At 39.1% G+C, this 27,792-nt stretch overlaps 1 protein-coding gene across 2 annotated transcripts; it reads right to left on the bottom strand.

Annotated features, from left to right (window-relative positions):
- Positions 1 to 27,467, bottom strand: Atad1 (ATPase family AAA domain containing 1). 2 transcript variants are annotated; one of them, XM_042689292.1, is made up of 10 exons: positions 27,399 to 27,467; positions 22,300 to 22,474; positions 19,163 to 19,261; positions 16,342 to 16,462; positions 13,982 to 14,182; positions 13,433 to 13,539; positions 10,820 to 10,909; positions 7,749 to 7,799; positions 4,972 to 5,105; positions 1 to 1,640 (listed from the first exon to the last, which is right to left on the bottom strand). In XM_042689292.1, the coding sequence occupies exons 2-10, from the start codon at positions 22,459 to 22,461 to the stop codon at positions 1,520 to 1,522; spliced, it is 1,086 nt and encodes a 361-aa protein (XP_042545226.1). In that variant the 5' UTR covers positions 22,462 to 22,474; positions 27,399 to 27,467; the 3' UTR covers positions 1 to 1,519. The 2 variants fall into 2 exon arrangements, with proteins under 2 accessions (XP_042545226.1, XP_042545227.1); XM_042689293.1 differs by having other exon boundaries at positions 1 to 1,637.
- Positions 27,468 to 27,792: the final 325 nt, after the last annotated feature.

The following is a 27,792-nucleotide window of genomic DNA, read 5'->3' as shown; positions in this document are numbered from 1 at the left end:
TTAAGTAAGAGGGACCCCTTTATTATACATTACAAAATAATAGTATAACAGTTATTAAAATTGGGACACATTTTGAAATTTTTGGTTCTTATATTTGGCATTCGTTTTTCTATCACCCTCACCATCATCCGTAACTGCCTTCTTGTTGCACGGGGTTCTCCTGCAAACTCTCCCCACCAAAGTCAACATGGGGGAAGAAACTACTCAGCAGGTTCTTGGGAGACTATTCATCCAATAGCTCAAGAGTAACGATTGAGGGCTTAAGGAAATAAAAACACCTGAAAGATAATTTAGTCTCGGATGATTGAGAAGGCAGCTTACGGTCTGTTGTGCTCTTTCGACGTGCTGCGTGCTTGGGTGCCTGTGACAGAATTCTGGTTAGTAGAATTTTGAACAATAAAAAAATGTTTCCTGTGTAGTCTACATAGCATAGAATGACTACTACAGATAAGATCATGGGAATTCTGATGTGTCCATTTGTACTTAATGAGGCCACAGTGAGGAAAAAAAAACATGTAAATGAGTTACAAAATGAATATTTTTAAGTACATTTAGTAATGGCTACTTGTTTAAACTGTCATTTCGTTTTGGGAGACCAAATTATATTTGACCATAATTAAAGAACATATAACTTTTAAATAACATTTTAAAACACATGGTTAAAACAGAACTGTCACATTAAAAGAAAGGAAGGTCATATACAGACATGGACTGAAGGGCACTGAGGTTTCTCCAACCCATTCTTTTGAAAGGCTCCACCCAAACATAAGTCAATTTAAAACATAAAAAAGTCTACTCAACATGCTAGCAGAAAGAGGTGAAATCGGTCTGCCTAATAACCATTCCATGCTGATCACTGAACAAGTAATTTTATTTGATTATCCTAACAACCATTATAATTTGAGCCACATGTATATATGCAGCTGTGGCTAATTCAACTAATCAACTGCAGACAGAAATTTAAGAAGCCTAAAATAAATGACAACTAGAAATGGCTGAATCACAGTACCAGTGAGACACAACCTTAAAAGCTGGCCGTGCTATTACTACTTGGTAGTATGGATTCAGTAACTGGGGTTAAAAAAAAAAGGTTTCTGTATTCAAATATATCTACAGAATGTCAATAAAAAATGTGTGGATATATACATTTAATATACAGACATCCATACACACTCACATACACACATGCTCACAGGTCTAGGAACCAGCACCCAACCACATTCCCAATGCTCACTAAGTATTCAATGAATCATGACTTAAGACCAGCTTAGATGCTATAAGGCTATAACAACATATGGCTAGTGAGGTCAAACACAAGCACCCATATTCAGGCTGGGTTAAATTGTTCCTCCTCATGATTTCTGACAAATAGTAATACCGCTTTTATGCCTATACCTCAATAACTTAGTATTAAAACCATATACACAGACTCCCTCACTGTTCTGTGAGCACTCTTTCCACGAACTGATGAGAGGACACACCAAACTAGATCACTGAACTGTACAAATGACCTTTACTCTTAGTCTAAACAAACATGAGTTAAAACATTCTGAAATGCTGCATCCTTTGATTTCTTCATCTTTTCAATTGCCCGATGAAGGTCCTGCTGTTGCACAGGCCGGATTTCATCTTCATCATTACTGAAACACAAACAAGACCACCAAATCATCAAATATTTCTCAAGATTTAAAAAAAATACATATGGTTGGTAAACCAGGCACTGTTGGCTCAAACCTGTAATGAAGCTCCTTAGGAAGTTGAGATCTAAGGTCTATGGTTTCAAAGCCAACTCTGGCTTTTAAGTAAAGTCTATGAGACTTACCTCCAACAAACTGCAGAGGGGGGGGGGGAGGGAAGGGGAGAGGCAAACGGGTGCCTTTGCACTGGAGGTAAAGGTATGACTCAAGTGGTAGAGGGCTATGCCAGCCTTGAGCATAAAGTGTATTAATCCCTAAGTTCAAGTCACAGTTCTGGCATGTGCACACACACGCACCCTGCCCCACCCCCACCCCAACAGTAACAAAAATATGGTAAAAACCCAGCACTGGTGTCTCATACATGTAATCCTAGCTCCTCAGGATGCTGAGCTCTGAGGATTGCCATTCAAAGCCAGCCCAGGCAGGAAAGTCTGTGAGACTTATCCAATTAACCACCAGAAAAATGGAAGTGGCTCTGTGGCTCAAGTGGTAGAGTGCTCACCTTGAGCTGAAGAGGACAAGGACAGCACCCAGGCCCAGAGTACTAGCCCCACAACCGACCAAAAAAAAAAAAAAGTTTAAAACAAATTGTTTTTAACTATACAAGAGTTTAATAATAATATCTTTCCTATCCAAGATCCCAAAGAAGCACACAATTGGTACTTTGAGCCAATTCTCCTTGGAATTAGCTATGCATATAAAAGTTGTGTGTGTTTTGTTGTTGTTGTGGTGGTGGTGGTGGTGGTGGTACTGAAGTATAAACTCTGGGTCTATACTATTTGAGTCATACCTTCGTCTTTTTTTTTCGTTATTATTTTTCTAGATAGTACCTCGACTTCTTTTCTAGAGTGGCCTGGGATCACAATCTTCCTACTTATGCCTCCACCAGAAGTTGGATCACAGTATGTACATACCATCACACATTGGTTAAGATGGACTCTTGCTAACTCCCCGTCTCTACTGGCTGGCCTCAAACCATAATCTACCAAAGATCTGCCTCCTAAGTAGCTGGGATTACAGACAGGAACTACTGAAACCAGTCCAAAATAACAAAAAAAAAAATTTTAAGCAATGGCTGCTTAAAGCAAACAAAAAACATGAAAGTCAAATTATCTGGCTAACAAATCAAATGCTTTACACCAAAAATATAAGTATAGAACATTACCATAAGATGAAAAATTTAAATAATATAAAGGCATGCCAATTTACCAAAACAATAACATAAGAAATCAAACAAGAAATAAAATTTTCCTCCGTTGAACTATGCATTCCTAGGCAAACACTCATGCACACTGAGCTTTTTACAAATTGGAAGTAAAAGTCATCACTTTAAATGTTTTAAAAATCCAAGTATTCTCCATTTTAATCATGAAAAAGAAAACAAGTATATTATACCTATATTATATGTAATTCAGACATTTAGGAGAAATATTCAACCTATTAGCTAGATTTTTCATATTGAAATACAAAATTTCCAGGGATTGAAGGCAGCAGAAAAACAGGTCCTTCATTAATTTACCTAAGCAAAAATGTATATACTTGTTGGTTATTTATTCTAAGAGTAAAAGATCTTTGGATCGAGATATCATTACCACAGTAATCCCAACACTTGGGGGCTGAGGTGGGATGATCCCAAGTTCAAGGCCAGTGTGAGTCATACGAGTCTGTTTGAGAGAACAAAACAAGAGAGAAAAAGAGGAGACAGACAGATAGACAAGGAGGGGGGGGGGGAAGAAGGGGAAGGAAAGAGGGAGGGAAATGAAGGGAAGGAAATAAGGAAGAAAGGCAAGAAGTGAAGGAAGGCAAGCAAAATAAAGATTTTTGGAAGGAAGATATCTGACTACAGTAGCTCAATCAATCTGACAACAAACTAATGGAATGACACTGTCCACATGGGGACTGGGATGAGTCCTGAACTGATGCATATATAGTTACTACTTGAAATAAAACTCAGAAACCAATGTATATAGAGCTATTGCTTGACATGCTTTCATGAAAGCCTTTCTATAAAAAAATTTTTGCAGGCTGGGAATGTGGCTTAGTGGTAGAGTGCTTGCCTAGCATGCATGAAAGCTTGGATTCAATTCCTCAGTACCACATAAACAAAAAAAGCCAAAGTAGCACTGTTGCTCAAGTGATAGAATGCTAGCCTCAAGCAAAAAGAAGCTCAGGGACAGTGCCCAGGCCCTGAGTTCAAGTCCCAGGACTGACAAAAAAAAATGCATCATCTGGAATGAAACTTCAGGAAACTTAGGGAGGAGAAAAAAGCAACAGTTTAACTCATTTAACACAATCCCCCCCAAATTACACTGGTTTTGTAAGCCAGAGAAGTTCTTTGTTAGAGGGTTGATATTCTAGGGGAGAAAAAAAAAAATCACAAGATACTACAGGTTCAGGGAAAGTAGGCTTTTAAGTAATGTCCTTAAAGAACAAAGCTCTATTCTAGTACATAAACATTTTTGCTGGAATAAGGATGGTACAAAATTAATTTCTCAAGCTCACCCACTTTAGCTTAAAATAGTTTGCTAAGTGATCATTGGTTTGTCTGCTAACTACAAAGTCCTCAGCACCTTTACAATCCTTTATCTGTGAAATTTCTAGTAGGCAGGTACTCATTTCTTTTTTTTTTTTATTGTAAAGATACCGTACAGAGGGGCTGAGAAGGTGGCTCAGTGGTAGAGCGCTTGCCTTGCATGCCTGAGGCCCTGGATTCAATTCCTCAGCACCACATAAGCAACAAGAAAAAAGCCGCAAGTGGCGCTGTGGCTCAAGTGGTAGAGCGCTAGCCTTGAGCTGAAGAGCTGAGGGACAGCGCCCAGGCCCAGAGTTGAGGCCCCACGACTGGACCAAAAGAAAAAAGATACTGCACAGAGGGGTTACAGTAACATTAGTAAGGTAATGAGTACATTTCCTATCGAGCACTCATTTCTACATATAGGAGAATTTTAAAATGCAGAAGAAATCTAGGGATGCTAGAGCAACTTGTTTTCCTAAGAGGACAAGCCTAGGTTTCGATCTGCTTTCTATGACCCATTGCATGGTTACCAGTAACCATGGTTACCCCCTTTCATTCTTACAGGGGTTGGGGAACATTTTTTTTCTGTCAAGGGAATGTGGAATCTCACACAAAAGTACAAAGACAAGTAGTAAATGGCTAAGGGCAGATAAGAGGCAAAATCAATGCTATCTTTTATTCTACAAACAAAATAATAAAAAAAATTAAAAGTTCTAAAAGATTTGCCAAATACTAGAAGTCAAGCCTAAATACACATACCGTTCTTCTGATGTAGAATTCACGTATTCTCTAACACAGAGCAGGGCAGCATCTCGACACATCTCTTTTAGGTCACTTCCTGAAAACCCATCAGTTTCCTGGGCAACTTCTAGCAGATCAACATGTCTATCCACCTTAAACAAACAGGGACATACTTATAAAATAATGCAAAACCGATTGTACAAAAGTATTTCCAAATATTGATCCTATAACTAAAGAAAATTAGGCATATTGTAACAGCACAGGAGGAGAAATATTTTTTAAGAATATTTTCAGCCAAGTGCTGGTGGCTCACACCTGTAATCCTAGCTACTCAGGAGGCTTAGATCTGAGGATCATGGTTCAAAGCCAGCCCAGGCAGGGAAGTCCATGAGACTCTTATCTTGAATTTACCACCAGAAAACTGGAAGTGGCTCTGTGGCTCAAGCAGTAGAGCACCTGCCTTGAGCTGAAGAGCTGAGGGACAGCACCTAAGCCCAGAGTTCAAGCCCCACTACCGACAGACAAAAAAAAAAAAATTCAGACTGGGCACTGATAGCTCACACCTGTAATCCTAGCTACTCAGAAGGCTGAGATCTGAGGATCTGAGACAGCCCAGGCAAGAAAATCCATGAGACTCTTATCTCCAATTAGTAACAGAAAAAAAAAAAAAATGGAAGTGGCTCTGTGGTTCCAGTGGTAGAGCACTAGCCTTGAGCAAAAGGAGCTCAGGGATAGCTACCAGACCCAGAGTTCAAGCCCCAGGACTGGCCAAAACAAGAAACAAAAACAAAGCAACTTTCACAGTTCCTAGAAGTTAATTTGTTGTTGTTGTTAGTTCTAGGGTTTGAATTCAGGACTCCACCTTGCTGGGCAGACACTCTTACTGCCGAAGTCCTATCTCCAGCCATTGTTTGTTGGTTACTTTTTTTTTTGTCGGTTGTGGGGCCTGAACTCTGGGCCTGGGTGCTGTCTCTCAGCTCAGCTAGCACTCTACCACTTGAGCCACAGCGCCACTTCTGGCTTTTTCTGCTTATGTAGTGCTGAGGAATCGAACCTATGGACTCACGTATGCAAGGCAAGCACTCTACCCTGAGCTACCTTACCAGCCCAGAAATGTAATGTTTTAATATTCTTCTACCACCACACTAATTAAACATTTAAAAGTTTTGCTTTCCAACATAAGTTTACAGCCAGGATAGTTAAGTCAGCACAATAATGAACTTTGTAGAAAATAATGACATTAAAATAATGACAGATTGAGAGGAGAAAATAAGCAAGAAAATAATACATTTATGATGACTATGATCATCTATTAACTAATGGTAAGGTACTAAGCAATTTATATATATATATATTATTCTCATTTCATGTGAAGTCATTTATGTTCATGTTTGTTTTCTGTTAATCATGAGATTAGCAACAACATCAAAAAATGGATATATAGAAATAATCATTTATTCTCTAAAGAATGAAAACTAAAACTTTAATGAGACAACTGCTTTTTACCTATCATCAAAGTGGTAGGGAGAGAGGTAGTTTGATATGGCTGATATGAGAGTAAACTGTCGTGGACAACTTGGCAACAGCCAACAACCCGTCTAAATACCCTGTCATTGGATCTAGTAATTTCTCTTCTGAAAAGATTTCTCTGCTCATATCCTTACACAAGTATGAAATGACATGTAAAAGTTCATATGAACATATGTTGAATATACTATTTTTTTTTTCAGTTGGTCATGGGGCCTGAACTCTGGGCCTGGACACTGTCCCTGAGTCAGCTCAAGGCTAGTGCTCTACCACTTGAGCCACAGTGCCATTTCTGGCTTTTTCTGCTTATGTGGTGCTGAGGAACCAAACCCAGAGCCTCATGCATGCAAGGCAAGCATTGTACCACTGAGCCACCTTCCCAGCCCCTCAATATACTATTTTTATACTAGTAAAAGATCAGAATTAACTAAAATGCCCTTCAGTATAGAAGTGATTAAATAAAGCATAGAACTATAATCCTAGAGTCCTCTACATTATAATTATGCAGAAAAAATAGAATAAAGAAAAGCTATATACTAATATAGAAAGATCTTAAGGTAAGTGTAAAAAGCTGGTAAGTGTGCCTGGCTAATAGTCAAGCAGTTTATGTAAAAAATCCAGAGAATAATAATGTATTCTAATTTGCTTCTATAGGCACAGTATCAATCTGAAAGTATACAGATGAAATATAGCAGGAAAAGACTTTTCCCTGGGTATCATTTAATGTATATGTTATAATGCTTAAACCAGGTGAATATATTGCTATGTAAAAAGAAAAAGAAACTTTGCAGGTTACCAGTAGCTCACACCTGTTATCCTAGCTACTCAGGAGGTTGAATTCTGAAAATCTTCAATTAACTACCAAAAAAGCTGGAAATAAAGAGTTGTAGCTCAACTGACAGAGCACTAACCTTCAAGAAAAAAGCCCAGGGAAAGCGTCCAGAATCTGAATTCAAGTCCAAGGACAGACAGACAGATAGACAGACATGTACGTGTGTGTGTGTGTGTGTGTGTGTGTGTGTGTGTGTGTGTGTGTGTGTGTGTGTGTGTGTGTGTGTGTGTGTGTGTGTGTGTGTGTACACGCGCATGGGTACATGTGAGTGCACACACCCTTCTTACAGAACATTTTGACTACAAGTTACTGAGTTTCAAGGTTTCATTAGAATTTAGTTCAAGTTCAAAGCTACACTATTCCTTTCTCTCTTAACATGACTTTATAATATAAACATATTCAGGATAAGGAAAAAAAATCATAATTTTCTACTTACATTTTCATTTTTTAAGATGAGCTTCAAGATTGCTTCTCTTTGTTTTAGAGCCTAAAAACAGAACAATTTCCAGTCAGCATAGATAACTGATAGACATATAGATAGACAAGACAGAGATAGCATAAGCTAGTTTTTCTTATTCACCACTATGAACTACGCAATTTATAATGATTAATGATTGTCCTAATGAATTGTTTGTTTGTGTGTTTTGTCAGTCGGGGGCTTGAACTCTGGGCCTGGCCGCTGTCCTTGTGCTCTTCAGCTCAAGGCAAGTGCTCTACCTCTTGAGCCACAGTGCCACTTCCAGTTTTCTGAGTAGTTTATTGGAGATAAGAGTCTCAGGAACTTTCTTGCCTGGGCTGGCTTTGAACCATGATCCTCAGATCTCAGCCTCCTGAATAGCTAGGATTACAGGCATGAGCCACTGGCACCCAGCATGAATTATATTTTTTAATCTGCATCTTCAGTGCATAGCACAATGACTGGGAAATAATATGCCTTTAACATCTGAGTGAGTAAAAGAATTTCAAAGACTATGTCTTTCCATACAGCCCTGTGATTTTTATTTTTCACTTCATTTACTAAACTTATGAGAATCCATCAACACTAAGATTTTTTTTAAACTAGTAGACTAGAAGACATAACAACTATATCCTTTCAGTTCTTCATTTCAACATGTAATCTCCATATTCACTAATACTTATTAGCAAACTTTAGTTAAAACAGGAACTCCTTTCTATACTACCTTACATACAGAATAAATACTGATGGTTTTTTAAGTTATCGTGGCTGAATTTTTCCTTATTCTAAAAACAGTTGGTTATGATGTTTCTGTAACTCAAGTGTGGTATGTAGGAATGTTTATTTGATATGCTATACGACTACCAGTAACTTTTTTTTTTTGGTCTGTTGTGGGGCTTGAACTCTAGGCCTGGGCACTGTCCTTTGAGCTCTTCAGCTCAAGGCTAGTGCTCTACCACTTGGCCACAGTGAACTCTGGACCTGGGTGCTGTCCCTCAGTTCTTCAGCTCAAGGCTAGCGCTCTACCACTTGAGCCACAGCGCCACTTCTGGCTTTTTTTCTTTTTGCTTATATGGTGCTGGGGAATCGAACCCAGGGCCTCATACATGCAAGGCAAGCGCTCTACCATTGAGCCACCTTCCCAGCCCCACCAGTAACTGCTTTTATAGTTAATAAACACTTTGTTTGGAAAGGAGTTTTAAAGTAAGATCAATAATGCACTTTGACATTGTAATTACACAAGAAAAAATTACCCTGTAACATATTAACAGTTTTTAATGAACTTGATGACATCCATTAAACTCAGGTGATAGCGTACAGTTTCAAATTTACAACTTTAATAAATGCTACAGTCTATGTTGTATACTATGTTCCATACTACATGTACATCAAAAACCTTAGTTGTCTATATATAGGCTTACAACTAGTTACTGATAAAGACAACTAATCATAGTGTTGAGAATAAAGTCAACGAATTTTCTCTAAAATATCCCAATCTCTTGCTTAAAAAATACAATAAATCCTTGTATAAAGTTCATCTAAACATGGCAGCAGTCAACCTTGCCAGTCTCACCACTCCATTCCCCTTGGTGTTTGAACAGACTGTTCCTAAACTGAAATTGAGTGGCTCTACCCCCTTCTTGCCTCTGTTTACAGTGATAGAAACTTTCTGCTTGTCTCACTTATCTAATTCCTTCCAGCCTTCAAGGCCCAACTTGATTCTGTAAATTCTACTATCTCCATATACAGCATAACTAGTTGCATTATTTCAGCTTCTCACAGCTTTTAAAAATCACATTTGTAAATCATATATTACATTATTTATATATGTCTGTCTTCTCCTACAATATAGTTCTTAGAGGGGCTGGGAAGGTGGCTCAGTGGTAGAGTGCTTGCCTTGCATGCCTGAGGCCCTGGGTTCGATTCCTCAGCACCACATAAGCAAAAAGAAAAAAGCCGGAAGTGGCGCTATGGCTCAAGTGGTAGAGCGCTAGCCTTGAGCTGAAGAGCTGAGGACAGCGCCCAGGCCCAGAGTTCAGGTCCCACGACCGGACCCAAAAAAAAAACAATAAAACAAAAAAAAAAAAACCATAGTTCTTAGAGAAGAAAAGTCACATTCCATTCTCCAGTACACGTATTGACGTATATTAAAGCTCAATAAGTATTGTACTAGACACAATGTATTGTTTAATATTAATTTAAACCATCTCTTCACTTTTCAAATTGAGCAATTAAGTATGTAAATATCACCAGAAAAACCGAAGTTTTTGACTGGCAATAGTTTATCATAATTTACAAGCTGGATGCTGATGGCTCATGCCTGTAACCCTAACTACTCAGGAGGCTGAGTAGCTTTTTTAAAAAAAATGCTAGAAAGAAGGGAAGTAATAGTTCAGTCTCATCCATATATCTGTATGGATACATCTGTATGGATGAGATGTATATTTTCGAATCATTACCCAATCAAGGAGGAAGCACTGAGTACATTTGCCAACAATTATTCAAATATACCCCAGGTGCTCTGCTCCTCATATGAAGCCTTTGGACCAAAACAATCCTTTGACCTTTGTCACCAAATTTTACTCTATGATAATCCAAAACTTTAAATTTTTCTTATGTAGCCTCCTAAAGTACATTACTCATATGTCTATGCAAGTTTGAGGTAATTAAATTCTTGAGGTAATTATATTCTTAGAAGAAAAATAAAAACACTGATCACAGGAGAGAGAGGGGGAAAAAAAGTGAGAGGGAGGGAGGGAGGGAAAGTGAGAAAGAGGGAGGGAGAGCTAGAGAGAGAGAGAGAGAGAGAGGGAAGGAGGGGGGTAGAGAGAACGAGGGAGAAAGAGGGAGAGGGAGAGGGAGAGGGAGAGACAGAGAAAGCGGGGAGTGACCAAAGAAAGTGAAAAGGATAGAGAAGCAACTGTGAGGCTTCCTACCCGATTCCTTCCCTGCCCATCAAACATGATTCCTATGGAACAAAACATTCCCTTACTCAAAATCACAGATAAAGACCTGTTAAAAAGCCATATGCTAAAATTAAGACCACCTACAGGCTGGTTAATATGAAATCTTGTAGGCATTCTTCTCATTATAGCCGAGTCAAGGTCTTGAGGGCGATTAGTAGCACCCATCACTATAACCTAAATATACAAAGACAACACAAGGCATTAAACATACATTAATATTCCTTGAGGTCATTATTACTAAGACACAGAAGATCTTTATATACAAAATGGAAGTTAATCCTAACCAGATTTGTTAATAATAGCAAATCCAGATTTCTATTAATACATTATTACTGGGATTTCTAGTACTGTTCAGCTGCAAGTACCATTACAAAAGAACTTAAGAGTTTTTATATTTTGGGGTAAGAATTGAACCCAAGGCCTCACACAAGCTCAGAAAGCACCCTATCATGTGAACCATGCTCTTAATAGTTTTTTAAGAAAAAGACTACTATTTTTACAAAATAATTCAGTGAGTAGCTTTGTCCAAAAATTAAAAGGACTTAAAAATTTGTATTTTTAACCTGACTTATGGAATTGAAACCTCTGTATAACAACCTAATTTAAAAAATTGTATTTCACAAAATATAGTTATTCAATAAATATAAAATGGGAGTTTAAGTGGGGAGACCCTTCAAATCTTTTAACAATATTTTGGAAAGAATGTCTTCCTTAAGTCTAAAGATTCTTATCATGTATTTTCATGTCATCATCTCACTGAACTTTCACAGCACTGAAGATAGTATCTTCTCAGTTTTAAGTAAGACCTCAAACAATCCTCCTTTAAACAAAAGCAAGAGAGTAAAAGTAAATATCAAAATGCTGGGTAGGGGCTGTAAGTGTAGCTCAATGCAGAGTGCTTTTCTAGCATAGGTGAGGCCCTGGGATCCATACAGCACTGGACACACCACACACACACACACACATATACACACGTGAGGCCCTGGGATCCATACCAGCACTGGACATACCACACACACACACACACCACACACACACACACACACACACACACACACACACACACACACACACACACACACACACACACACACACACACACACACACACACACACACACACACACACACACACACAGTTCTATATCAACCCACATGAAGACAAAGTCAAAAGAAGTACATTTGTAAAAGACTTCAATACTTTAATACAACCTAATAGTATCAACATTTGCTATCTCAAATAAAACTGATTTTTTTTGGGGGGGGGTGGGGCAGTCTTAGAGCTTGAATTCAGAACCTGGGCATTGTCTCTGAGTTTCTTCTGCTCAAGTCTAACACTCTACCACTGGAGCCACAGAACCACTTCCAGCCTTTACTGTTTATGTGGTACTAAGGAATTGAACCCAGGGTTTCATGCATGCTAGGCAAGCACTCTTACCACTAAGCCACATTCCCAACCCTTGATTTATTATATAAAAACATATTTCTCTAATAGTATTTTATTTCTGCTTAATGATTTAGATTTCTAAAGCAGAACTCCACACAGATATCCACCAAATCTTATACTCTTTCTATTCTTTACATTTAGTGTTATACAAGAACCTGAAAGCTAATTTATTTTTAATCAACTAGACTGCCACCTGGAGGAAAAAAATTAAATACAAATACAAATTTAAGAAATGTTAGTCCTGTAACAGTGCAATTCTGAATTTGGGCAAAAATTTAAGGCTCAAATAGACTTTTATTCATTTCCTAAAATAAATTCCACCAAATGTAAAATAGACAAGCTTTAAATGTGATTAACTGGACTAACAGCTGAAGGTAACCAAATGAATGTGAGAAAGGCTACTTTCCAACAGTACATTTACAGAGAAATCATGATGTAGAAGCCTGCTGAAGATGTGCCATATCTAGCTGCAGGCATATACAAACAGCACGACAACTAAAGCAATCATTGAAAACGTCACATTTCTTTTTTCTTTTCTTTTTTTTGCCAGTCCTGAACTCAGGGATACAGCACTGTTCCTGGCCTTCTTTTGCTCAAGGCTAGCACTCTACCACTTGGGCCACAGAACCACTTCCCACATTTTCTGTTTACGTGGTACTGAGGAATGGAATCCAGTGCTTCATGCATGCTTAGCAAACATTCTACCACTAAACTACATTCCTAGCCCCAACATCACATTTCTTTTGATTAGCACTACTGATGGAGTCAGAGTGAAGAGCAAATGGATGTGACTGTCACCAGGGTGTCCATGTCACAGAGCACCAACTACACAGTGTGGATTTCTCCCTCTGCATTTGGTAGCAATCATCAAAATGAATCAAAATTGGGGCTGGGAAGGTGGCTCAGTGGTATAGTCCTTGCCTTGCATGCCTGAGGCCCTGGGTTCGATTCCTCAGCACCACATAAGCAAAAAGAAAAAAGCCGCAAGTGGCGCTGTGGCTCAAGTGGTAGAGCACTAGCCTTGAGCTGAAGAGCTGAGGGACAGCGCCCAGGCCCAGAGTTCAGGCCTCAGGACCGGACCCAAAAAAAAAAAAGAATCAAAATTTATAAAAACCCTATTTTGAATCCTTATCACTTAATGATAAGTATGAAAATTATGTAAAAACTTTTGTACAAAAGTATAAGAAGCAGCCCACAAAATTCTCTGGTAACAAAAACAACACAAAATTAAGGAAGATTTTGCTCAAATACCTGGCAGCTATGATCAGTATCCAATCCATCCCAGAGACTCATAAACTGAGCCTTCATCATGGCGGTAGCTTCATGGTCAGAACTTGAACGGTTTCGTAGAAAGGAGTCTAAAATGGAGTAATGACTTATTTACTCTGCATCTAATGTAAAACCACCTAACTGACAGAATTACAAAGAATTACAAGGAAGCAAAGAGGTCATCTTTGTCTTTTCAGATATTATCCTGACAGAATATCCCTGGTAAATTATTAGGAAAATTAAAACATAACTTGTGTCTTTTATAATATACATTCATGTCAAGATGTAGGAGAGAAATAAGACTCTACAGTATCAAGAGGCTCTGTCAAGTGGAGTTTAAACCTGGTCTCAGCACACACACACACAGACACACACACACACACAAAATTCATGTTTCTATATATGATGAAAGGACTGACACTTATTAGCATGCAAATGTAGACATACAACATGTTGAATTGAAATGCTTTTGTAAAACTAATTAAAGATAATAAAAATAAAATAAATCAAATGCTCACATAGAAAACATACCTATTTCATCTATAAATATGATGGAAGGTTGTAGCTTTATGGCAAGGGAGAAAACAGCAGCAGCTAATTTCTGAGATTCTCCATACCACTTATCAGTCAGTGTTGAAGGCTGAAGGTTAATAAATCGACAGCCTGCTTCTTTGGCTGTAGCCTTAGCAATCAAGGTTTTACCACAGCCTGGAGGCCCATAGAGAAGAACTCCTGGAATCAACATTATTTTATTATTACCTTTAAGAATTTATTTACAGTAGCTTATGAGGTAATTAACTTAATTCTGCACACACTACAATCTTCCTAATATTCAATTATTTTATTCATCTTTTTTATAGTAGAAATCTATAAACTTTGCCGGTACACGTTAACATTTTCAAGCACTCTTTGCAACTTTTAATTAAATCTATTTAGATGCTTAAAATATATAGGTCAGTTATAATTTGAAGCTCTACTGATACTTTTTTTTTTGTCGGCCGTGGGGCTTGAACTCTGGGCCTGGGTGCTGTCCCTGTGCTCCTTAGCTAAAGGTGAGCGTTCTACAACTTGAACCACAGCACCACTTCTGGTTTTCTGGTGGTTTATTAGAGATAAGAGTCTCATGGACTTTTCTGCTGGGGCTGACTTTGAACTGTGATCCTCAGCTCTCACCCTCCTGAGTAGCTAAGATTACAACAGGTGTGAGCCACTGACGCCCGGCTTCTACTGATAATTTTTTGGGATGGACTTGAGACACAATTAAAAAAAAAAATCTAATGCTATTTTACTTAAAGCTGAAAACAGAGATGACTGCAGGTGCTTAGATGATTATATTTCATTGTTTTCATCACATGGAATATGCAATGTCCAATGCTAGTAGCAAACTCATCTATACATATTAATTCTCAGGCTTTTTAGAACAAAATATTCAAGCAAAAACTTCCAAACCATAACTTCATAAAAGTACTCAGTACTTTTAGAATATCTGATCTTTTTACAAATTGATTTCTCATTTTGAATAAACAACTTCTAGTTTATCTACTTTCTTGCAGATTGAGATTTCCCAATTCTCCTCACAGACTGCAACTAATACTATTACTTGAACAGCTACTAATGTCAGAAGATTAAATATGCAAAAACTTTTGTGCCAGGTGCCAGTGGCTCACACCTGTAATCCTAGCTACTCAGGAGGCTGAGATCTGAGGATTGTGGTTCAAAGCCAGCCTGGGCAAGAAAATCTGTGAGACTCATCTCCAATTAACCATCAGAAAACCAGAAGTGATGTTGTGACTCAAATGGTAGAGCACTAACCTTGAGCTGAAGAGCTAGGGACAGCACTCAGGCCCAGAGTTCAAGACCCATGACAAACAAAACAAACAAACAAAAAACTTTTGTATCTTCTGGCAGATACAGCTATGATAGGTAAGTTACACAGAGATAGCAATATCTCGTTTGCTCTGAATGACATTTATATGAATGTCACATTTATCCACGAACTATTTTCTCTCCCATTCCTGTATGTACATTAGATTCCACTAAGCTTCACATTATATCTCCAGTGAGCTTAGCAATAATATTAATATGGCACCTTTTCTATATCCTTTAAGTGGTTGTCACAATGTTAATGTTAATATTATATGTAATATATAATATTTAATGTGATGAGTTGATAATGTAAGACATTTATATTATTATTTACAAACCTTTTAACTAGTTTTTAATTTAATGTGATACTCTCATAACCTATTTCAACAGATCAAAAATGTTTGTGCTTTCGAGAAGCTTAAAAATTTGTACTCACAAAACAATTACATTGAAGAAAAACAGATGCATGGACAAACCCAAATTTTCTTTTTGGTTTGCTGGTCCTGAGGTTTGAACTTAGGACCTGGGCTCTGTCCCTGACCCTCTCTGTGCTCAACGCTAGTTCTCTACCACTTGAGCCACAGTGCCACTTCCTGCTTTTTATGAGTACTTAATTGGAGATAAGAAACTCGCATTCTTTCTTGCCTAGGCTGACTCTGAGCTGTGATCCTCAGATCTCAGCCTCCTGAGTGGCTAGGATTACAGGAGAGAGCTACCAGTGCCCAACCACTGATTTGGGTTTTTTAAATCTTAAATTTTCTCTTTTGAATTTACTTGGAAGAAACAAAAAATATTTACTGTGACATGTAACAAGGAAAATAATTTATCTAAATTTCAGCTGAAGAATTAGCAATTACTTAAAAATTATTATTTACAAAAGTTTCTTGGATCTCAGCATTCTCTTCAGAATCTAACATCAAAATACCACTTCTATAATAGCCCTCTTTTGTAAGTGTTTTAATGGTTTAAGTGAAGGTATGTGTATATACACTCACATGTATTATATTAATTATAGTATACTATACCTTTTGGAGGCTGCAGAAGCCTGGAATTTTCAAACAAATGCTTCTTTTTGATTGGTAAGATGACTGTGTCTTTCAGGTCTGTAATGACATCATCTAAACCTGCTATATCACTCCAAGTAACCTGGCAAAAGTTAAGTTCAACAAGAACATGAATTTTACAACTAATGCATACTCACAAAAGCTAAAAAACAAAAATTCCCCCAACAGCAAACTAATATAATATGATGATTAGAAATAATATATATTAACACAAGGGAAAATTTCACAGTAGTAATAAAATTAAAAATTTTGCACTGGAGAAAGAAATTAGCTGTCAACTTTCTATACTGGAAAAAGGGAGTGTTGCTCAATGGTAGAAAGGTTGACTAGCAGTACAAAGCCCTGGTTCAATCCCCAGGAAAGGACACAAAACAGAACCCTCACTAAACCAGGTACTTAAAAATCTGCAATGCAGAATTCTAATAAACTGAACTCATTCCATTTATGAGGAGGAAATATTCTGCTATAAGACACAGAAACAGTTCAGACTACTAATTTTAGCACTGGCTGAGGGGAAGAGTTTACCAGGAATGTATGTCACATAGGATGCTATCTTATTCAAAATAAGAACATCAAAAATAGTGTCTATACCATTAAACTAGACATCTATTTTTATTTCTCAAAAGTGAAAGTGTTGCTGTACTGAGTGGCTCAGTCCTGTAATCCTAGCTACTTGGGAGGTAGAGGTGGAGAGGTGGTGATGGAGGGGATGGGAGGGTGTGAAGCCAGCCGTGGAATCAAAGTTCAGAGACTCCATCTGTTATCCCATGAGAAGCACAGTGGCTGGGCACAGTGATGTGTACCTATTATCCCAGCAACATGAGGGAGTACAAGTGGGAGAATGACAGCTCAGCCAGCCCAAGCATAAAACAAGGCCCTACCTTGAAAATAACACAGAAGGAGGCTGGAGGCACTGCTCTAGTAGTAGAGCACACCTGCCTTGCAAGTGTGAGCCCAAGTTCAACCCCAGTACCTCCAAAAAGAGGAAAACTGCTGGGCACTGGTGGCTCACACCTGTGATCCTAGTTACTCAGAAGGCTGAGATCTGAGGATTGTGGTTCAAAGTCAGCCCAGGTAGAAAGTCTGTGAGACTCCTATCTCCAATAAACCACTCAGAAAATCAGAAGTGGCACTGTAGCTCAAGTGATAGAGCACTAGCCTTGAGCTGAAGAGCTTTGGGACAGCGCCCAGGCCCAGAGTTTAAGCCCCACAACAGACCAAAAAAAAAAAAAGATGAAAAGTGCTGTAAATAGGCATATGTATGTATATATAGTTTATCAAGATTTTTGCTAAAAATTTCTTTTGTAAATAAAACACATTTATTTTTTTTACAATTTAACAGGGGAGAAAAAGAAGCCAAATATAAAGAAAAACTTAACACCAATAGTGCAACAAAATATTATCTGTTAGTAGACTTACTCAGAAACAAATATGGCTAGGGCCCTCAAGAGATGCCATTTCAAATTCACAAATCAAACTGAAATGGTGTTATGGATGTGGCTGAGTGGTTGCAAACACAAGGTCCTGAGTTCAACTCCAGTATCACCAAAAAACAAACAATTCCCCCACCAAAAGGTTTAATTGCAGAGTGTATTTGTATTTCTCTACATACAGATGTTTAAGACATTGTAGATTTTTATGTTCTAGGTTTGGAGACTAGCTATCATACTTTATTCTACTTACTTATGTCAATATAACATTAATATATTACATAAGCAAACTTGTATATCTCTGATTATAAAATATTCATATAATACCTGATATCTGATCCTCCAAAGAAACAGAAATACAATCATATATGAGGGAACATAAAGAGTAAACCATTTGCCAAGGCCACAAATAGAAAAACTGGGATTTGGAATCTTGCATTGTCTTATCACAATGCAGAATAAAAATTTAGATTCAAGCCAGGTGCTGGTAACTCACGCCTGTAATCCAAGCTACTCAGGAGGCTTAGATCCGAGGATCTCCTTGGTTCAAAGCCAGTCCAGGCAAGAAAGTCCATGAGACTTTTATCTCCAATTGACCACCACAAAACTGGAAGTGGTGCTGTGGCTCAAATAGTAGAGCACTAGTCTTAAACTGAATAGCTGAGGGACAGCACCCAGGCCCAGAGTTCAAGACCTATGACTGACCAAAAAAAAAAAAAAAAGATTCAAACTACAATTTAAACATATGACTTGAAGCTTTATATACCTCAAAGACAAATATATATAAATACAAAGCAAATGTGCAGAAAAGAGTTAATATAGCAGGCCTGACACTGTTACCTTTAGAAAGGCTTTCTTGTAACTTTGTTCCCACCACTCCTTGATAAGAATAGCTCATTGTGCCTAAACTCTGTGCCAATAATGTAGTTTACGGTTTATAATTCTTCGTCAATGCTCTAGAATTTTGGTACACATAAGAGGGAGTACAAATGAATAGTTCCCAATAGGTATGGCAGACCAAGTCTATAATAAGCTTCCTGACAAGTAATATTAAATGTGTTATCACAACTAGGTACAATAATGAAGCATGTCCTATGTGGCTACACTTGGAAGATTATGGCTGGCTTTCTGCAGATTTCATCCCACTCTCTTTTTCCTTTGCAGATTCTATCCATTTATGTAAGAAATCCTATCTGTACCACTGTGTACTGATTCCTTTGACACTTCCTAGAGTACTGATCTCAGTTAGTGGTCTCTCAGACCTTTGAAAAATGCTGTACACACACACACACACACACACACACACACACACATATGTGTGTGTGCACGCACACATGATTAAAGATACCTACATGCATGTTCAGAGGATCTACTAGATGAGCAGCAATGCTCATTTCATATTCTGAAAGCTTCACATTTTTCACACCAATTTGCTTCATTAGTTTTTCTGCCTATAAAGAGAAAAAAAAATTAACTTCCTTTTCTTGGATTGATACTGGGTGACATTTCAAAATACATACATACATATGAAATCTCAAAAGCAATGAACACACACACAAGAAATTTCTAGGCCTCTTGGCCTTTTCCCATCATGAGCCCCTAGATGTAGAAAATATTTGATGTCCCACTTCACAGAAACCAGGACAAATTAACCACCTCTTGGTATAGGAGAAAATAGGATACCTGTTTAGGCCATCATTTACCTCCGGGGGGGGGGGGGGGGGGGGGGGGCGGCACATATGTGTTATGTAATTGCAGCTGTAAAATCATCAATGAATGACAGCCTTCCCAGGTTCATTTCATGAATGTGCTTCATTTGTCTATAAATCTTTTATGTTGGCTATGAAAAGTACCTATTTTAGCACTGGTAAAGACACTAATTTATTCTTTTTCATTATGTTGCTATAAATGCAAAGCCATCCCACATGTGTTTTTCTTAGGCAATGCTCTAAAATAGCAGATTGAACCAGAGACATTTTGGCCCCTAGAGGGACATCTGGCAATATCTGGAAATACTTCTGAATGTCACATTTCGGGGTGGGAGGAGGGGTGCCATCAGCAACTAGTCAGTTAAAGCAGGGATGCAACTAAGTCATTCCAAAGGGCACAGAAAAGCCCCCTCCCACATCTTAAATAATTATCAGGTCTACACTATCAATTGTGTCTTTTGAGAAACCCTGCTTATCCTTATTAGTTCCTTACAACTCTAAGTATACACCTATGATATTAGCTGTTCAGGAGGCAGTAGCAGGAGGATTTCAAGTTCAAGATCAGCCCAGGCAAAGTTAGCGCTCTTTTAACCCTATCACAAAGACACAGGCACATTATACGTTTTTTATTCCATGTACATATATGCCCTGAAAATCCTCACCCCTGTAAAACCCTCTAATGAAATTTCTCCTCTCATTACCAATTAAAAATCCAACCTGGTACAGACTAAATTTCCCCATTATCAGACTAGAAGTTATTTACAAATATTCTGTTTAAGACAACCTAAAATTACTTCTAAGTTACTGTTCCTGATTTGATACAACAATGCCATCTTTTACCTTTCATCTTCGAAGTCATCATCTTTAAAACTACACATGCCCCACTGATAATATAATAACCTCAAAGTGTTCTACAGCTATGTTTTTTTTTAAATTGGTTTAAAAAAAACCAGTCTGAGGCGTTAAGTCAGGACCTGGCACTGTCCCTGAGCTTTTTTGCTCAAAATTAGTGTTCTAGCAATTGAACCACAGCACACACCACTACAGCTTTTTTTTTTTTAGCAGGGGGGGGGGGGGGTTGTGGTGGTGATTCATTAGAACAAAGGTGTTTTTTTTTTGCTTATGTGGTGCTGAGGAATCGAACCCAGGGCCTCATGCATTGCAAGGCAAGCACTCTACCACTGAGCCACCTTCCCAGCCCGTGGTGGTTCATTAGAGATCACAGACTTTCCTTCCCTAAGCAGGCTTTGAACCATGATCCTCAGATCTCAGGCTCCTGAATCGTCAGGATTACAGGTGTAAGCCCCCAACATAGCCATCAATGCTTTTTGATTCAGTACTCTTTTCTTACCACAAAGTCACTACCTTCCTCATTTTGCATTCTAATTCCTTAATTCCCAGCTATTCTCCAAGTAAAATATACTTCAACTGAACTACATCTGGCAATGCCTGATTTCCTAAATGGCCTAGTTCTTGATTATTTTCTTTCCACACATCATTCAAAGACAGCATTCATTCTGAGTCTTTCTCACCCATGCTATTCCTTTTGTCACTCTCCTATTCTTTAGCTCTTTGCTATCACTACAGTCTAACAGATCTTGCTTCTAATTTCTTCTGGCTCCAATCCTCTTACATAAGACTCTATGTTACATGCCTACTCACATGTATTTATTTCCCTGTTTAACCATCACTTATATTCAGAAGTTTTCAATGGGTCAACAGAATATTTCAATAGCTGGCCAGAACTCAGGGAGGAAAAAGGTGGAGGGAACACAAAGAAGCTATGGCTTCTGACCAAACAAAAAAACATGAGCCTTATCATTCTGGATATTATAAACTAATAAGCTAAAAGTGGAATTCTCTTCCTAGGCTTTATATTCAGAACCCTTTTCCATGCAAGAACTTTCCCTGCAAGTTCTACTTGACATAAGCCCTTCCCTCCACTCTGACCAGACTACTCTAATAGGTCCTGTTATTCCTACTTCCACTGAAGAGGGCAAAGCTGGAAAAAAAAAACAAAAAACTACAGTGGCTGGGAAGGTGGCTCAGTGGTAGAGCACTTGCCTTGCATGCTCGAGGCCCTGGGTTCAATTCCTCAGCACCACATAAGAAAAAAGCCGGAAGTGGCGCTGTGGCTCAAGTGGTAGAGTGCTAGCCTTGGGCTGAAGAGCTGAGGGACAGCACCCAGGCCCAGAGTTCAGGCCCCATGACCGGACTCAAAAAAAAAAAAAACAAAAAAACCCACAACTTTTCTTAATAATCAATAACTTTTTAAAGTAACAGCTTAGATTTTTCAGTGTAGTCTGTTAGTTTAAGACTGCCAGCTTATCAACATTATCAAATTTCATGTCATACCAAGCAAAATATATACCATTAGGAAAGACTTATTTATTTATTTGAACTATTAATAAGTTGTACAAAGAGGTTTTAATTCTCTAAGTCAGGTTATAAGTATAATGCATCTTGATTAATGCCACACCTTCCACTGATTTCCCCAAGATAAATTATTTTGTCTAGTTTGTTAAAGTTGTACCTAATCTCTTCAGTTATGAGTTGACAAAACTATTCTGTAATAAGATACTGTATTTTATTAATCATTTCTTGTAACAAGTTTCTTATAGTAAAAAAAAAAGTTGATAAACTAATACTTTTTGAGAAAGTATCAAATATGTGGGTATTATAGAAATTCTCACTAATATGTAATTATTCCATATTCTTAGTTGTGGAGGAAAATCTTTACTACCTGTAAGACAAATGACCTTCAAACATTTCCATCATACCTGTTTCTGAGCTTCTACTTTCTGCTTTCTGGTTGGATCAATTGCATCTACCATCCATTTGATGGTAAAGTATGTTACTGCGCCAAATATTGTTAAACGGAAAATTAAACCAACAACTTCATTCCGACTCAAGGGACGAGAAAAGGCTTCAGCATGTACCATCTTGATTGTTATCCTAAAAAAAAAAGAGAGAAATGTCACTAAGTAGTTGCTATACTAAAATTAGGTATGACTTATGAAGGAGCCTGAACTAACCAAGTAAAAATAACTTCAAATCAAAATCAAACATTTACCTTTAAAAAAAATACTTCATTTTGAGAAGATGTTTAAATCTTTTTTTTTTGGGGGGGGGGGCCGGTTGTGAGGCCTGAACTCTGGGCCTGGGCGCTGTCCCTCAGCTCTTCAGCTCAAAGCTAGTGCCCTACCACTTGAGCCATAGCGCCACTTCCGGCTTTTTTCTTTTTGCTTATGTGGTGCTGAAGAATCAAACCTAGGGCCTCATGCATGCAAGGCAAGCGCTCTACCACTGAGCCACCTTCCTAGCCCCTTAAATCTTATCTAAATACATTTAAAGCTTCTCTTAAGAACTGAAGTAGATTAGACACAGGTGTATTTAATAACAGAATAAGAAGTATTTCATGAAAAGTACAATAAAACCTTTATTTGCTTTTCAGCTTTTAAATATAGATTTCGAAGTCTGGGAAACAATGACTACCACTAAACTAAAGAAAAGGTGTCTGACAACAAAATAATTGACCAATATGATAAGAATTTCTTCTATCAAGTGTAACTTAGCATGGTATATATCTCTCTATATGCCAGGTAAATGTTTTTTAGTAAAATTCAAACTATGAATGGACTCACTTTTTTCTCATACTTTCTTTTTGTTTTTTGGCAGCACCTGGATTTGGGTACTCAGAGCCTGTACTTTCTAGTCAGGCCCACTCTTCTGCGGAGCCATGCCTCTAACCCATCCTACTTCGAAAGATTTCAATGCCTGAGTAAATTTAATTAAACATACCACTTTCTCAATAATTGATATTAAATGTTTTGGACCATCCAACTGCTCCAACATTTCAGCTATGTATGAAGCAAACTTTGAAAATCAGCCAAGAAATCTACCATAAGAATACAGTACTCTCACCAGAATAAGGAGGAAAGTAGACAATGTGGCTTCTTTTATATACAATATATCCCTGGTAACGACGGTAATCACAGCTAGGTTATAGCACGCATTCACTATACTGTCAAAGGCAGTAACTATACAAACCAAGTTTGTTAGGGATGATATGACAGTCACATTTGGAGAGTTTTAAACATTAAGCCTTGCTAACAACAAGGGTGTGATTAATGCTATGTGATACATAAAGGAAAAAAGAACACATTTTGCATTCACCTAAAAAGGAAATAAATCAGAATTTGGACAGCTCAGTAACGGTAAAAAAAAAAAAAAAAAAAAAAAATTAGGTGCTACACATATTAAAATCCATGATTTTTCCAATTCTAAAATTGTATCTCTTCTTACTACCATTAAAGACCTCCTCTTGCTTCTGAAATAGGTCCAATTTCTTTACATTTTAAAATTACTCTTCTATACTTCCTTCCTATTCAAGAGTATGTACTTCTCCCTAATAAGACCTCCAAGTTTTGCCATTATAGGATTCCCAGGCATCCAAAGCTATCCAATCAGTAAAGTATTTTACCTTTTTTTTTAGTTGGTTGTGGGGCTTGAACTCTGGGCTCAAGTGCTGTCCCTCAGCTCTTCAGCTCAAGGTTAGTGCTCTACCACTTGAGCCACAATGCCACTTCTGGTTTTCTTAGTGGTTTATTGGAGATAAGAGTCTCACAGACTTTCCTGCCCCAGCTGGCTTTGAACCGGAATCCTCAGATCTAAGCCTCCTGAGTAGCTAGGATTACAGGCATGAGCCACCAGGCACCCATCTAATGAAGTATGTTATCTTTTATCATTTCTCAATGGGAACTCTCAATAGCTGGAGTCACTAACATTGAAAAGTATCACAAAGAGCTCATGCCTGTAATCCTAGCTACTCAGGAGGCTGAGATCTGAGGATCAAAGTTCAAAGCAGGCCTGGTCAGAAGGGAGACTCTAATCTCCAATTAACCACTTAAAAAACTGGAGGGCTGGGAAGGTGGCTCAGTGGTGGAGCACTTGCCTTGCATGCCTGAGGCCCTGGGTTCGATTCCCCAGCACCACATGAGCAAAAAGAAAAAAGCCGGAAGTGGCGCTATGGCTCAAGTGGCAGAGTGCTAGCCTTGAGCTGAAGAGCTGAGGGACAGCGCCCAGGCCCAGAGTTCAGGCCCCACAACCGGACCAAAAAATAAAAAAATAAAAATAAAAATAAATAAAAAAACTGGAAGTGGTTCTGTGGCTCAAGTGATAAGAGTGCTAGCCTGGAGCACAAAGAGGCTCAGGGACAGTACCCAGGCCCTGAGTTCAAGCCCCTCAACTGACCAAAAAAAAAAAAAAAGAGATATATCTCACATGGATTTTCCCTTCAGCCCAGTATTTACATTGTACCCTGATGGGTTACTGTCTTTCATTCACTTAAGATTAGTCAAATTTTATCCAAATGTCAAAAAACCAACTTTAGGGCTGAGAAGGTGGCTCAGTGGTAGAGTGCTTGCCTGGCATGCATGAAAACCTGGGGTTCAATTCCTCAGCACCACATAAACAGAAAAAGTGGGAAATAGCACTATGGCTCAAGTGGTAGAGCACTAGCCTTGAGCTGAAGCACTCAGGGACAGTGCCCAGGCCCAGTTCAAGCCCCACAATGGACAAAAAACGAACAAAAACCAACTTAATCTGTTCAATGAAATCTCAAATTCACAAAAACTCTCTACCTTGTATACACTTAGCCCTACCTCATTATCTTAACAAATGTCTTCTTTTTTGTGATTATTGGCTTTATAACTATGCTACTTTAACTAGAGTTTAAAGACTTATAAACAGGATTAATAACTTTAATTGTCAAACACAAGACAATTTAAAAACTATCTGTTCAACATATAAAACTATAACTGTAACTCCCACTCAATCATTCCAACAAAGTCACTGCCAGACTTCAGAAGGAATTCCCAAAGTCAAAAGTTCTCTAATTCTGGGGCTGGGAAGTTGGCTCAGTGGTAGAATGCTTGCCTTGCATGAATGAGGCCCTGGGTTTAAGTCCTCAGCACCACATAAGTAGAAAAAAGCCAGAAGTAGTGCTGTGGCTCAAGTGGTAGGGCACTACTAGCCTTGAGCTGAAGAGGTGAGGGACAGCACCCAGGCCCAGAATTCAGCCCCCACAACTGGCAAAAAAAAAAAAAAAAAATTCTCTAATTTTCCATTACTAGGAGTCATTCACTAAACCTAACAACTAAATAACTGAAAACTTTACTAATGTTAAGTAATGTAATTCCACAAGCACTTATTGAACACCTATATACAATAAGGGTATATTGGATATACAATATACAATATACAATAATTGTATATCCAATAATGGACATTCAATAAGGGTAAGATGTAATTACTCAAGGAATACACTAGCCTGTTATATCAGTTAGAAAGGTAGTCATTCGACTAAAATCTCATGTAACACATTTAACACCAGCATGTATTCTTAAAAGAGAGAGAGATTACAAAACACTGGATCGTTTAGTCTTTATTCTGACAGAGTAAAGTTGAAAAGGTGATTGGAATATGATTAGCAATACATAAGGTATTATTCCCACTTGAAAATAACCTTTTGGTAAGGTAAGGGCTTTCATTAATCTGTGAAAAGTGGTTACATTTCAATAAAATGTTTTCATTCGTTTAAAGTTTGAGTTGGTAGTGAAGAAACTGCCATCCACTGGATGTGCGTTGAACTACAAGAACAAAGTAGGGCTATTACCGAAGCACATTTCACAGTCATCAAAGAGTAACAATTTTTAGCCCTATAAAAACGCGAAGACACAAAAGGCTTCTTTAAATAGTTTCACATTCTGAAATAATTAATGAATACAGTACAGATTTAGGACTAACAACGCCACTTCTCAAAAGTTTGCCTATCTTTTCAAAGGACATCAAAATCCTGACCTGACACTGAAACTTCTTGCTTTGCAGACAGTAACTGAGAATACTTCATCCAGTACCTATAAAATGAGACATACAGTCGTCTATCACTCATATAATGCTTACATACCTGTAGTGTTAGGCTCACCTACCATTCATATAGTGTTAATGTATCTGTAATATTTGGCTGTTAGAATCACAGGATCATTACAGCTTAATACACAGTAAGCGCCTCAACTGCACACATCAGAAATCATATAAAAACACTTAAGTTCAGCAACACGAACACACAAATATGTACCTATACTCAAAAGTGCTAAGAAATCTTGCAAAAGCACGGTGGCTCGGTTCTGTCAGGCAAGCCTGACAGCAGATTCATTCTTAAAGAGCTATCCGATTCAGAATGGAAAGGGCAATCATGCTTTATCATGACAGATGAAGAGCCGAACATGGCGTTCATTCAGCAGTGTTTCCCGGCTCCTTCACTGCAGTGCCTTTCCCAGGGTTTCTAACGCGAAGGGTCCTAAGTCCTGCATGCAGCCAGCGTATGACAAAGGAAGCCCGCCAACCTTCACGGGGAGGGCAGGTGATTACTAACAGCACCGTGCCCAGCCCTGAAGACCCACATCTTCTTCTGCACCAAGTGGTTCACCGGCGCCGGGTCAGCCCTCAGCCCGACCCACGCCGGCCTCCTTCGCCTACGCGCCCGGGAACGGGGGTCACGGGGGGGGGGACCCCGTCCCCCAAGCCCAGGCGGGCTACAGAGAAGCCCTGGGGACGCACGAGCCTGGGGGTGGGGGGGCCGCGCCCAGCCAGCCCAGGAGCCCGGGCTGGAGGCCAGGGCGAGGCCCGGGACGCCCTTGGAGGTTAATCCCAAAGTACCCGGGGCTGCGGGGCGCTGGAGGGGGCGGCGCGGAGGTGCAATGGGAGGAGGGCACGGTGACCTTTCCGACGGGACCTCCCAGATCGGAGTCGGTTCCTGAAGGATCTCCCAGGGATCCTGCGTGCGTCTAGCCAGAGCCCGTGGGAAGCCGCTACTCACCCCGAGGCAGAAGGAGCGGCGCGACGGGGACACTCGCCCGGCCTTGCACAGGAAGGAAATGCGGCCTGGGAGAAACGCTTCCGGCTGGAGCCGCGGTGTCCCGCCCCCTGCCCCCCGCCCCGCCCCCCCCCCCCCCCGACACCGAGCATGCGCGGCCCGTCCGCCGTGGCCGCCAGGGAGCAGGCGCGTCCGGAGGCTTGGGAAAGGCTGGGCTGATTGCGGCCGCGCAGGCTCAGTGTACCGGGCCTCTGCGCCTGCTACCTGTGCTGGGTTGAGGCTCTCTGCGAGGTGGATGTGTCTGCAAGTAGCACTTGTCAAGGCTCGAGAGTGAACTGCTGGGTCTCGGAGGCTGGAGAAGTCCCTGACTTGAGGCGAGGGACGGGGTGCAACGCTG

The sequence above is a fragment of the Dipodomys spectabilis genome, unplaced genomic scaffold (genome assembly GCF_019054845.1).
Source record: "Dipodomys spectabilis isolate Male_0828 unplaced genomic scaffold, ASM1905484v1 ptg000125l, whole genome shotgun sequence".
Classification (NCBI taxonomy): domain Eukaryota; kingdom Metazoa; phylum Chordata; class Mammalia; order Rodentia; family Heteromyidae; genus Dipodomys; species Dipodomys spectabilis.
The sequence above is the reverse complement of the archived record's forward strand: the minus strand, read 5'-3'. Positions and strand labels throughout refer to the sequence as shown.

Coding starts and splice junctions, on each gene's coding strand:
- Atad1 (XM_042689292.1), bottom strand. CDS start 22,461: ATGGTACATGCTGAAGCCTTTTCTCGTCCCTTGAGTCGGAATGAAGTT. Junction 16,463..19,162: donor TAGATCCTCTGAACATGCAT/GTAGGTATCTTT, acceptor AACTTTTGCCAG/GTTACTTGGAGTGATATAGC. Junction 14,183..16,341: donor GCTTCTGCAGCCTCCAAAAG/GTATAGTATACT, acceptor TGTTGATTCCAG/GAGTTCTTCTCTATGGGCCT.